Source organism: Pelodiscus sinensis, chromosome 4 (assembly GCF_049634645.1).
Source record: "Pelodiscus sinensis isolate JC-2024 chromosome 4, ASM4963464v1, whole genome shotgun sequence".
Classification (NCBI taxonomy): Eukaryota; Metazoa; Chordata; order Testudines; family Trionychidae; genus Pelodiscus; species Pelodiscus sinensis.
The window spans coordinates 122107834-122121398 of NC_134714.1; the positions used below are offsets into that span (position 1 = coordinate 122107834).

The window sequence follows — 13565 nt, forward strand, 5'->3', positions numbered from 1 at the left end:
ACAGAAGAATTCTCCCATTGAAATAATGGTGTCTGGACCGGCTTAGGTTGGTTTAGCCCCATCAGAGACCTAACTTTGTTTTAGGTACAGAGCAGGCTGGTGTGCTCTGCGAATCAGGCTCCCTAAATCCATTTTAGTGACTGAAGCAGGAACAGTCTGTCACTACGCTGCTCTGTCAGCTTGAGCAGTTCGCGTCAGGTCTGTTCCTTTAGCTTCTGCCACTGTGAAATGGAGATAAGACTTATTTTTTGGTCTGTGGATTTGGTTGGTTGTTTATTGTTTTGGGTTAGGGGTGTGTGTGTGTGTGGTTTTTTTAACGCGTCTCACTTTTGTTGTCCCCCAAGAGATTATCTGTGGTCAGAGGTCCCCAGCGCAGAAAAGGCTCCTCACCTCCTGGCATAGAGTATGCTTATAAAAGTCCATAGTTCATTGAGAATACCAAACTGGGAATGCTTTGGAGAACAAAGATTAGAACAGGCCTGGGCAAAACCCCTTCTGCGGGACAGATCCAAGCCACCTGATCTTACCCACAGATGCAACAGGGGAGCCTCAGGCAGAATCCCCTGCTTGCCTCATCCCTGCACGCTGCTCAGAAAAGTTTGTTTTTCACAAATAGTGAGCGGAGAGGAGTGGTGCTTCACAAGCTGCTCCTTCCCCCAGCACAATCCCATTGGCCAGTTTCTAGTCAATGGGAGTTGCCTGTTTCAAGAACAGGCAGTGCACAAAGCACCGTTTCCCTCAGGCTCTTCTTCACAGAGCACATGGTCTTGCAGCCTATGTGGGGTGGGGAAAGCTCCTGCCTCAGAAACATACTGGGATGGAGTCTCACTGGCAAGTTTCCTGGCCAGAGCCTGCCTCTGGCACTCATCACCTGTCTCCCCCCAGCTCTATGCCCCCCTACCTCACATAAACAAAATTCTCTGCCCCCTTCTTGAGCCCAGATCCTGCCCCAGATCACAATCCCCTCTTTCCCTAGGTCTCAACCCAAACCTCAGCACCCCCTCATGCACCCTAGTCCCCTGCCCTAGTCACAACCCAAACCCCTGCACCTCAGTCCAGTGCCCCAGATCACAACTGCCTCCTTCACCCAAACACCCTCACAGGCCCTCCTGCACCTGAATGCCTTGCACCAAATCTCCATCCCAAACCCCACACCTCTTCCATTAATATCAGGAAAGAGCTCTCAACTACTTTCTAAAATCTTGGAACGACCTCTCTTCTCCCTTCCCCAATCAAGAAGTATTGCCCACCTTGGATTAGAATTTTAAATGATCTTGAGAAACTGGTGAAATGCTTGGAAATAAATAGGATGTAATTCAATAAGTACTTCACTTATAAAGGAATAACTAGTTGCACAAATCCAAAATGGCAAATGACTGGCCAGGCAGGAATAGTGCAGAAAAAGATCTGGGCATTACAGTAGATCATTGATTCATTTTGTCATCAATGTAATAATTGTTGAAAAAAATGTTTTGGGGGTTTTTTGGGGCATGGTGGTGGGAATATGTTGGCATGAATGTTGTAAGCGAGACATAAAGAGTAATTCTTCCATGCTACTCAGCACTGGTAAGTCCTCAACTGGGAGTACTACATCCAGGTCTAGGGACCACAAATTGGAGAGAGTCTGAAGGGGAGTAACAAATTATTAAAGCTTTAAAAAAAAGCAATCTGAGGAAAGGTTGAAGAAATTGAGCCCTTTTTTCTTTTTTTTTTTTTCCTCTTCAGGAAAAGAGACCACTGAGGGGGATACTTTATGTATCTTCAAATACATAAAATGTTATAAAGAAGAGTATGATAAATTGTTTTCATCCAGGGAATACAGGAGGGGACACACTGCGTTTAAATTTTCTCAAGGGAGATTTAGCCTAGACATTAGGGGTAAACTTCTTGTCAGGGTTGTTAGGCCTTGAAATAAGTTACCTCAGGGTGTTTCATAGTCCTATTGGAATTCTACAATTTTACTATGGCTCCAAATACAACAATTACAGAATTCTAACAGGAGTATGGAAGGTTGTTGAAGGTTAAGAGCAGATTAGACAAAAACCTATCCACTGCTGATCTAGACCATCTCGGGCAATAGTTTGTGCAGGGTGGCCACTCCAAGAATTTTAAGTGATCAAAGGTAGCACTTTTCTGTTACGTTAGTGGAGGAGGTGTGGGATCTGAGGTGGTGTTTGGATGCAGGAGAGAGCTCCAGGCAGGGATTGGAAGGTGTCCGGTTATCACCGGGACTGTCTGTTATTCGGGTCCCTATTCCGGTAACAAAAACAACCCCCGCTCCCCCCAGAAAATACTGGACTGTTTCCCTCGGATGGAAGCCCAGCAGGGACAATTTCCCTTGCTGGATCTGGTGGAGGCAGGGGAGTGAGGAGCACGGGGCCATTTAACGGTGCAGCACTTTTGTTGAGCGCAAAAAAAAAACCACTTTGGTCTCTCCTCTTTTTCCCCCCTCCCCTTTTTTTCCCCTCAAAATAATTTTTCCCTGGGGGATGGAGGGGTGTTCAGTGGTTTTTTTGTTAAACCATCTGGCAACCCCAGGGCCCTGGCTGGGAGATGCTTACCAGCATAGGTTGGCACACTAGGGCAGACAGGCAGCCTGCATGCCATAGTGGGCCCCACACCACTCAAAGCAGATGGCTGCGAGCCTCTTGAGGGGAGTGGGGAAGTGGGTCTGTAATCACTACCTGCAAATACCACCCCCTGCAGTTCCCCTTGGCCTCTTTCCAGGCTCCAGTTGCCATGCTTCTGGGAATGGTGTGGCTAGGACCATAGCAGGCAGGCAGACTGCCTGAGCACGCTGCTGCACCATGAGATGTCTGGTTCGGTGAGGAGGCGGATCTGGCTGGCGAGCCATAGTTTGCCTGCCCCTTATCTAGATAATACTTTAGTCCTCCCCAGTGCAGGGGGGCCCAGGCACAGCCCCAGGTGCTCTGCAATAATACTTGGATAGGTACAATTAGCTGGTAAGCACTGATCAGTGCTATCTAAGTCCTCAGCTTCAGAGATTCATCATGTTGATAGCTATAACAGGATATCCAGGAAACCACCCTTCTAGCCAGACAGGGAGATGGTCAAGATGTCCTCTTCTGTTGTATGCCCGTTCCTCACACACTTCTTGTTGTGGAACATGCTTGCATTTTCACAGATGGCTCCAGCTGAGGAGCCCTACCTGCCTGTGAGATGCTTGGGACTTGCTTGGGTAAGGGAGAAGGAACGTTGTAGGGAAAAGCTTTGGTTGCATCTAGTCTTGTCCTCGCTGAACTTTTCTTGTAGGTACAGGCTTACCTCCGAGATTTCCAGTTCTGAGACAACAGAATCCCCAGTTAACACCAAAGCTATAGTTAATGAGCGTCTTTAAAGGAATTTTTAAATGACTTTTGGAATTGGCAGGAAACAAAGCTGCACTGAGCCAGTGGTTACCTGAAGATTGGGCATTTCCTGGCATAAAACCAGGACTAGTTTTAGGTGTTTGTGAAGTGTGTAGTAAGATGAGGGCCTGAACATAAGCCCACATCACAGGCTGGGTATGAGTCCTAGACAGCAGTAGTAAGACTTTGCTAATATAAAGCAAAGAAGCTTGAGCAAGAGGCAGGCCTTGCTCACAGAAGCTAGCAAGAGCAAGGCTAATATTACAGAAACACACAGACCTAAGAGGTACTAAGCACAGGCCGTAAACACATTCTAGAGCTGTGCTGTATAGGTAAGGAGTAATCCAAACTGTGGGTTTGTACTTTGGATGGGTTCTGATGCCTGACTTGAACTACAGAAGCTTCAGGTGGGTAACCAAGTTAGTCTGTAAATGATAAACTTAAACAACAAATGGTCAGGTAGCACTTTAAAGACTAATAAAACATGTAGATGGTGGGATGAGCTTTCGTGGGCACAGCCCACTTCAGATGTCCAGAGTGTTGTATGTCCAGAACCAAAATAAGTAGGGAGGGGGAAGACAGGATGGGGAAGGAGGGGGAGAAAAGGAGGCAATGGGTATATAAATATCAAAGGGAAAACTGAACTGGTATGTAAGCACCTAAAAACTGGATAGTTAAAAGAAGTAGATGAGGACCATTAGTTAGCAATTAGAGAGGAAGAGTACAGAGTTCAGCTTAGTCTCTTCGCTGTGTGTGTAATGTTTTTTTTCTTTTCAATCGGTTTTGAAGACCGCCCACCAGCCCGTGTGATTCTAAAGTCCCAGTTTGGCAAGGTGCATCTTATTACCTGGATTAGCCTACTTTCATGGTTTTGATGCTGCTTTGGGGGTATCCGTTGGTGCAGGGGTGGGGAACCCTTTTTGGGTTGAAGTCCTGTTGTCCACAGAAAAATCAGTTGGGAGCCACACACAAGAAGTGGGGGAGGGAGAAACGTCACTGATGTGGCTACCCACTGAAAAGGAGAAAGACACTCCCCACATTCCCCTCATACGCGAGAGCCCAGGGGCAGGGCCCAGGCTAGTACATTTTATATGCTCCAGCCTCACAGGGGGATGGTGGGGAGGGACTGGAGTGCCAGCATGGGCTCCTCAATGCTGGGGGCCTGATCTGACCCCTGAGCCTTGGGTTCCCCACCCCTGCATTAGCATCTTGACACAGCTGATAGAATTAGTTCACACATTCTCGTCTCCTCACCTTTTTCATATGGTTTGTGTTGGACTAGCACAGTGGGAATCAGACCTCTATGACCTGCTTCAAAAGTGGTTAGACGAGCTCCCCCAAACATGATCAGAATGAAAGAAGAAGGATTTCTTAGACATGAAAGAGCGGTTGAAAATTTATGTGATGCATGTATGTTTCATGTGGGTGTGTTTGTTTTGTTTTTTTTCACCAGCATGATCCAGTGTGTGATGTTCTGGACTAAGGATATCAGAGTTCTAGTCCTAGCTCTGCCACTGACCTGTGTGACCTTGGGCAAGTCACTTCTTACACTTTGCCTGCCTGTTTCTTCATCTTTGTAACTAGGAGGGTGGTGCTTGCCTGCCTCTGTAAAGTGCTCTTGAGATTAAGAACTGTTTATTATTGCATCCTCTTAATATTGTCTTTTTTAATATTTCTGTTTTGACAGATATGTCGCTTAGGGATCTGAAGGTAACTGGCGGATGCTTCTGCATCACGGGCTCAAGAGAAGAATAGTGTGACTCCAAAGCCAGCCTTCAAGATGTGGACTGCTGTTGCATTTTTCCTGTTGTTCTCCCCATGCATATCTGAAAACAGAATTTCCATCTTAAAAGAGAGCGGGACTCAGGTGATACGAATAAACAGGCTGAGCAGTGAAAAGCAGTGCAAACAAGCTTGTAGAGGCCTGTTGCCTTCAGGTGAGCTAGTCTTCCTGTAGCATAAAAGCTGTCTAGGTTTCCATGTTCTTAAAGGACTCTTCCCCTTCCCCCACGTCTCTCTCTCTTTTACGCCATTTGTTTACAGGTGTTGAGGGGTACTCCCCCTCGACAGTACAGCAAGTCCCCGAAGTCCTTTTTGTAAGCCTCTTTTTCCTAAGGCCAGCCTGCCCCTCGGGCCCCATTTCAACCAATGGTGTGAGGTCACCTAACTCTATCAACCTACCATGTAGCTCGATATTGGTAAGTGAACACTGCTCAACCAGCATAGCTGTTGGTTGCTGCCATCTGCAATGGCTGATGTTTGCATTTGCGTGTTTTCTCTCTTGAAAGAAGCTAGTTGCACTAGCTTGGCTGAGAACTGACCATTTAAAGTGGCTCTTGAATTCTGAGTGCATAACTTGAAATGCCCTGGTTTTCAGAGGCTGGGGACTCAGCATTTTCTGATCAGGCCATTTTGAGGGGGTCTTCATTTGGGCCCAAAAAAATCACTTCTGAAAATGTTTTGTCTCTGTAAAGAATTGGAACAGTGCTGCCTGCAGCATGAGAGACTTTCAGAACAGTTGAGCTTCTGGTTCAGTTTTAGTAACGCAAGGATTCTTTTGGGGGTCAGGCCCTTGGAACATGAAGATATATTTTATGCCCAGAATTTTTCAAATATGGGGACCTCAGGTTTGACAATTTCTAATTGCACAAAACCAAACGCTCATTCCCTGGTTCCTGTCCACCGTTTGCTTGGTGCCCCCTCCCTCTGGTGCTTTTTCTTCCCTGCCCTCAGTCACTTCCACCCTGCTTGCAGGGCGCTCTGGTTCACCATGGGCAAAGACTGCCCCATCCGGGATGCTGGAGCACCTCCTGCCTGAGGGTGAAGGGGGGGCAGAGGACTGCTCCAACCCAGCAGTGAGGGGGTGGGACGGAGGCACTACTCCAGCCTAGCTAGGCTGGAGCAGCCTGCCTTCCCTTTAATCAGTTAACCAATATGTTTTAGCAGTTAATCAATTAAATGGGACTTTACATCCCTATCTTAAGGTGCGTTTACATTGCAGGGCTTAACTTGAAATAAGCTATGCAAATTGAGCTACGTTACTTGCGTATTCTATTTCAGAATAGCTTATTTCGAAATACAGGCAGTCCCCGACTTACGTCGGATCCGCACTTACGAACGGGGCTTTCTCGCCCCGGAGGTCGAGGTAGCGGATTGCTACCTGCGATCTCCGGGGCGAGAGAGCCCCGTTCGTAAGCTGCTCTGGTGCCCCTGGTCTGCTGGAGACCGTCTCCAGCAGACCAGGGGCACCGGGCGGGTTCCCGCGCTTCTGAGGCTTTGCCAGAGCAAAGCCTCAGAAGCGCGGGGAACCGCCGCTGCTGCCACTCCAGTCCGGGTGCCTGTGGTCTGCTGGGGACCGTCACCAGCAGACCACAGGCACCCGGACTGAAGCCGCAGCCGTGGGGGGGTCCTGCGCCTGAGACTTTGCCAGAGCAAAGCCTCAGAGGCGCGGCACCCCGCTACTGCTGCTGCGGCTCTGCTCCCGGTGTCCCTGGTCTGCTGGGGGGGGGGGGGCGCGGCTAGTGTGCCCCCCCCCCCCAGCAGACCAGGCTTTTGTTTGGACCCTGGAGCAGAGCAGCTGGGGCGCTGCCAATTGGTCCTGCAGCGCCGCTCTGGGCACTACTGGACCAACCCGGCAGCACCCCAGCTGCTCTGCCCCAGGTCCTGATTCAGCCGCTGCTGGTCAGTTTCAGCAGTGGCTGAATCAGGACGCCTGGGGCAGAGCAGCTGGGGTGCTGCTGGGTTGGTCCAGTAGCGCCGAGGAGCGGTGCTACTGGAGCAACCCAGCAGCACCCCAGCTGCTCTGCCCCAGGCGTCCCCAAGTCAGCTGCTGCTGAAACTGACCAGCGCTGACTACAGGAAGCCTGAGGCAGAGTTGCTCTGCCCCAGGCTTCCTGGAATCAGCGCTGATCAGTTTCAGCAGCAGCTGACTTGGGGAAGCTTGGGGTTCTTAAGTTGAATCTGTATGTAAGTCAGAACTGGTGGTCAGTTTCAGCAGCGGCTGAATCTGGACGCCAGTTCCGACTTACATACAGATTCAACTTAAGAACAAACCTACAGTCCCTATCTTGTACGTAACCCGGGGACTGCCTGTAGGGAGTGTCTACACAGAACTTAGTTCAAAATAGAGCATTCTTCCTGCGACTTACCTTACTCCTTGTACAATAAGCAGTCCTCCAGCTTGACAGTATTTTGACACTATAGCGAAATAACTTTCTGCTGTGTAGACACAGACTAAGTTACTTTGGAATAGTGCTAGTTATTTCAAATAGTGTTGCAATGTAGACGTACCCTTAGGCCAGTGGTCAACAACCAGTAGATCTTGACTGGTTTGGCCAAGAGGCTACCAAGTGCCAGCACTTCAGCTGCCCCTCCCTGCACTGCCTGCATCTAGAACCCTCTCCTACATCCCAACTGTCTGCCCCAAGGTCAGGTCAGAGCCCCTCTCACACTCCAAATCCCTTAATCCAAGACCAGAGCTAGCACCCCAACTCACTGCCCCTGCCTGGTGAAAGGGAGGGAGGATGGGGGAGGAAGGGAGATTGGAGTGAGCAGGGGAGGGGTCTCGGAGAAGGGTCACAAAGGAGGCGGGGCAAAGTTATTTGGGTTTGAGGTAGACCTTGGATTGCACTTAAATTAAAAAAGTGATCTCATGCTTTAAAAGGTTGAAGACCACTGCCTTAGGCTATATCTACACTACGCATTTTCTTGGCAAAAAATATGCGAATGACAGACTCATTTGCATGAGTTGCGATCTCATTTGCATATTTTCTGCTGGTCCGTTTTTGCACAAAAACGAGCCGTGTGGACGTATTCTTTTTGCGCAAAAAAACCTTTTTTCCTCAAGATCCTAGGTATACTGATCTTGAGGGAAAAGGGTTTTTTGTGCAAAAAGAAAACATCCACATGACTTGTTTTTGTGCAAAAACAGATCGGTAGAAAATATGAAATGAGATCACAACTCATGCAAATGAGTCTCTCATTAGTATATTTTTTGGCAAGAAAACTTGTAGTGTAGATGTAGCCTTAGAGTATGTCTACACTGCAATTAAAAAGCTTGTGACATAAGTCTTGGAGCCTGTATCCGCTGACTTGGGCTTGGGCTGTGGGGGCACTTTGGAAGCCCTGGGGGCTGCTATGACACTCACAGCACATGCCAAGTGCCGCAACTTAAGTGTGGTTGCACATATATGCAAATAGCGTCTTTCACGCTAACGGGCATGAACACAAAGATTAAGGCAAAACTACACAACATGTAGGCCCCGTTTAGGGTTGCCAGATGGTTGAAACAAAAATACCGAAAAAGGGGGGAAAAAAGGGAGGGGAGAGACCAAAGTTGTTGGGGGGGGGGGGGGGGAGACTCCAAGGACTTAGTAAGCCAAAAAAATTTTTTTTAAATAAAACAGCATTAAAAGAGCATGTCCTCTCTAAGTTCAGGGATAGGAACAGGGGATCAGTTGAGTACTAAGACCCAGGGGAAGCTTCCCCTAGGTCTTTGGGCCAGCCACCATTTTTGTGCCAGCAGCCTTGCAAACCAGGTAAGCATAGGGGCTGGGGCCAGAGGAGGTTTTGGGGAGGGGGGGGGGACGAACCAGGCACTGAATGTGTGTAGGGTTGCCAGGTGCCCGGCATTTTTGCCTCCTGGCAGGGGAAAAATTCAGAAAATACTGAACATCTCAGGTGTCCAGTATTCTCTGAATTTTTTTTACCAAGCAGAAGACAAAAATACCAGACTGTCTGGGTGAATACCGGACACCTGGCAACTCTAGCCCCATTTAAGTCAGTTCTGCTGATATAATAAAATGCAATATTTACCCAATTTCCACCCATATGGGAGCACTTGTAATGAGCAATGACAGTCCAGGAATGTAACCACTAAATATCAACAGAAGACCATTATATTGCAGTTGTGGAGCGTGTTCCCAGCGGAGGCCATGTTCAAAGGATCCCAGCCGTGTGTTGTGGCCCGTGTAAATCCAAACCGCACTGCAGGTCACAAATAGGCTGTGGGCCACATTGAGTAGCCCTGCCCTAGAGGGAGAATCTGAGCATGGGCGCCAGCCCCAGCGTGGCCAGCCCACCCACACCTAACTATGGATCTACTGCAGTTTAGCTGTACTTTTGGGTCATAGTCATGCCCATTTCACATACTCTGGGACTTCATACGCCAGAGTGAGTGAGTCTGTGGTGCAAGGGAAGGACACCAGTAAAGAGAGTGCTCTCAGCATTGTCTTGAAAGGGGTAAGAATTTTATTCCTGCTGTGACTTTCTAACAGATAAGGTCCCATAGAACTCCTCTGATGCTTCTGTTCTATTGGACAGTAGCTGTGCTGCTGAGCTACTCAAGGTGATCTGATAGGTTCCAATAAACTCTTAGTGGGGAGCCCTGAACTGACCTTCCTGCATCAAATTCATACCTGGTGCTGTTCCATTGGTTTCACTGGAGTTCCAGCCACTTGGACGAAATAAGAATGTGATCCTGCTGGATGCTGATTGATTGATTGTTTGCTTCATGACAGATACTTGTTATCAAGTTTGTAGGACTTTCAAATTAACTTGGATTTGAAGCTACAAAGAACAGAGCTTTGAATATAGCACATTTTGGTCCATTCTTTCTTTGTAAAAAAAAAAAAAAACTCACGGCACAGAATTTTTTTTTTTTAAATAGCTTTGACAGGGTAAATCCCAGGACCGTACTGGGCCTGGGGGGGGGGGGGGGGGGAGCTGGTTTTTAATAAGGACTTCTTTCCATTTATGTGGCTTCTTGTCTGTATTTTAGGTAATCACTACTGCAACTGGTCGGTGTTCTATCAGAATCGTTGTATTCTTTTACACTGTCGCCATCTACATGGGTGTCAGAATGCCAACACTCAGGATGTTAAAGATCTCCTTGAAGGTAATTTGATGCTGTAGGGCTCCTGGTAATATCAGACAGATCAGTCATACTAAATACCCTACACTCAGTGCTGTGCTTTGCACCTCTGGCTGAGAAGCAAGAGCATGGGATATGTTTGTAATTCAAAATCCATCCGTTGGATATTTTGTCCCATTGTCTGTTCTGGTGATGTAATAAAAATTACACCTTGTTCTTTCATTAAAACAATTGAGATTCTTTTTTTTAAGCCAGTCCCTGTTCAAGGGCTCACTAGCCACCCCTGTCACACTCCACACTCTGCCCTTTGGGAGATGCATCCAGAAGGACTTTATTAATGCAAAATCCCTGAAAGGATGCCACCTTGGGATTGGATTTCCTTTGACTGCCAGCCTATCCTGCCAGAAATGGCAGGCTTCCTGGCTAATCAAAAAGGCATTAGCAGCAATTTCTAGCTATGGTTTTATAACAGCAGGGCTTCAGTTTTAATTGACACCATAACAGAATGAAGCTTGTTGACAATTGGAGAACCAATTTTGAAACATCTATTTAAAAATTCCTCTCTGTACCAGTTTTTTTTTTTTTAAACAAAAACTCCCTCAAGCTCATTCATGGTTCATTTTGTGTTGTCAGAGGCTGCTTGAGGATTTAATGGCTTAACTCTAATTCTTATGAGATTTATGCCTTTAAAAGCCTGATCATCCACTGAGGCAGCTTACCTATTTAAGGGAAAACTTTTTTCAAAGTTTTTAAGAGATAAAATTATGAACCTAAACAAAAGCCTTCAATGTGGCCTTTTAACATATCAGAGGATGAGCCTTTGGTTTCTGATTTCTGAGAGTCAGTGCGAAGGCTACTGCTTCTCTGCTTTTGAGAACCAGTTTGAGATGTGAAGTGTTACCCTTCCTTTAAGCACTTCAGAGGATTCCAGTCATGGAGAGACAAATGACAGAGGTCCCTGTCATAAAGGATAGATAATCCAGGAAAGGGTTCAGCTTCTGAGAGGGCTTTATGCAAACAATAGTAGATATGCTAGGTTTGATTGTGCTCTGTTTACCTTGGAGCATATAGGGCATAACTCCATTGAAGTCATAGTCATGTCTTTGGCTTTGAGAGGTTTTCCTGACTTACCTCTGTGCAAATGAGATCAGAATTAGGCCCACTGGTTTTTGAACTTCTTTGGTTTTTGTTTTTAAAGAACTTGTCCTTAAGAAAAGAGAAGTGCGGGCACTTGATCAAAACAACACGCAAGAAAGTTCTCAAACAAGCCAAGAGAATCAGACAGCACAAGCAACAGCGCCACCTTTATCATCCACTCAAGTGAGGACTGGAATAACAGGTACCAGAACGACCCTGCCAGCAGTGATTACAACTCCTGCCCCAACCACTGCTACTGCCGCCACCACCCAAACCACGAGGGAAATCACAGGCAAGATCAGTACCACTACTCCAACAGCCACAGCTAATGAAACAGTGGTCACACACACCCAGATCTCAGCAAATTCCACTATCCCTGCCAGTACCACGGCTCCCACTAACTCTTCTCTCATGGCAAACGATACTTCTAGCTCCACAGCCCGCTTTGAAAAGACAAGTTATATGGTGTTCACTTCAGGAACAAGGACACCAGCACCCTTGTCTCGAGCTACTGTTGCCAGTTCTGAATCAACAGTGAGCCGTGCAATGCCCCACACCACAGAGCAACCAAATACAACCATTGCCACACACAGCACTCCCACCCCTAGCAAAGCTTCTACTGTTGGGCTTAGCCCAGCGCCATCTGTCACTGCAACCAACAGCCTCCAGAACTTGAAAACAGATGTCCTAGATTCTGCAGTCACCAGTTCACCTCCAAAGAGTGCCAGTCCCGCAGTGCCAGCAATCAAAGCTACTTCATCAACTCCTGAGCCCCTGACAACGTCAGTGGAGGGGCCCAAGAATATCACGGATAAGCCATCTCCTACTCTATTAGTCCAAACAAAGAGTGCCAAGACTTCAGCAACTAGCCAGCCAACAACAAAGGCCACCATTGGGCCTTGGGTGATAACTTATAGTACTTTCTTGACTAAACTTACCACCATGGGTCCAACAAGTGCACCCAAAACAACAGCCTTGGAGTTTGGGAGAGATCAGCAGAACACCGACTATGACAACCTGTTGGTTGCCACTAACCCTCTGACTCGGTACTTGGTGGACACCAGTTCACTCCTGGCAGTGCTTCTATTTGGTATTGTATTTTTCATAACCGTTTTAGTTCTGTTTGCCATGCAGGCCTATGAAAGCTACAAGAAAAAGGACTATACGCAAGTGGACTACTTAATCAATGGAATGTATGCGGACTCAGAAATGTGACCGGGAGGCCAAGAGTGCTGAGAGAGAGGCTTACACATGCATAAAGGAGATGGAAAGCTGCTCATTCCTGTTTGCGTCTAAGACAAACTGAAAGTGCTTCCAAATGACTTCTGGTGCAAATTAGGAGAAATGCCATGTTCTATATAATTTTTATTTTTATCGACTATAAGAGGTTGCCATAGAAATGTTTCTCGAACTCTTCCAACCCTGCTTCAACCAATTATTTTTGCATTGCAAAATGAAGCTATTGGGTGAGCCATTGCCCTTTGAGAATGGTATGTGCTTCCTAAGCTTTGTGTTTACATTTAAGTTCCTTGGGTTTTGTTAATGTCACATGCATTCGCCCACCTTCTATGAAGTGATTTTTGGGCTCCTAGGATGAGAATTGCTATAGAAATGCTAAGTATTACATCAGACTGGTGGGGAGCTTTTAATCAAATGAGCTTCATATTTCAAGAAGCTTCCTGCTTGTAGAGCGATCTGTTGACAAAAAGCTAACACTCTGCTTACTGCTGATTTTAAGATGGTTCTTCCAAAGGTGCAAATCATCATGTTTGTGCACTTATGATCTTATTTTTGTATTCACTCACTCAATAAAAGGAGACCTGGAGGCCATGCAGTGTTGTATTTATGTCCAAAAGACACCTTCCAGGCAAGCTTGTATTTCTTCACTGCTTATAGAATTGATGCAGCAGGACAAATTCCAAGCTCCAGGCTCAATCCCCTGCATAGCTTTGAATGCCTTCAAGCCCTATGATAACAGGGAGCACTTCACCAGGCCTGATCTTGCAGATGAGCTATACGTGCACAGTCCTGTTTACATGCACAGAGCATGTTGACTTCATTGCCGGACTGGAGTCCACACTTGCATTCAGTTCAGATTTGAGATGAAAACTTACAAGGATCTGATCTTTGCTGTATTTTCTATGTAAGTACCTTATCCTGCAACCAGCCCATGGGATTGTGGCCTTTTG

The 13565-nt window shown here is 46.9% G+C and overlaps 1 protein-coding gene across 5 annotated transcripts in view; it reads left to right on the plus strand.

Annotated features, from left to right (window-relative positions):
• C4H11orf24 (chromosome 4 C11orf24 homolog) overlaps positions 1 to 13206 on the plus strand; it is a 58560-nt gene extending 45354 nt beyond the window's left edge. For 3 of the 5 annotated variants that reach the window (XM_075928312.1, XM_075928317.1, XM_075928314.1), the window contains exons 2-4: positions 5056 to 5305; positions 10147 to 10263; positions 11438 to 13206. In XM_075928312.1, coding sequence (XP_075784427.1) covers positions 5149 to 5305; positions 10147 to 10263; positions 11438 to 12591 — 1428 coding nt within the window. In that variant the 5' untranslated portion in view covers positions 5056 to 5148 and the 3' untranslated portion in view covers positions 12592 to 13206. Of the gene's footprint in view, positions 1 to 4157; positions 4202 to 4821; positions 4902 to 5055; positions 5306 to 10146; positions 10264 to 11437 lie in introns of all 5 variants that reach the window. The other 2 variants (XM_075928315.1, XM_075928313.1) reach the window with 2 other exon arrangements.
• Positions 13207 to 13565: the final 359 nt, after the last annotated feature.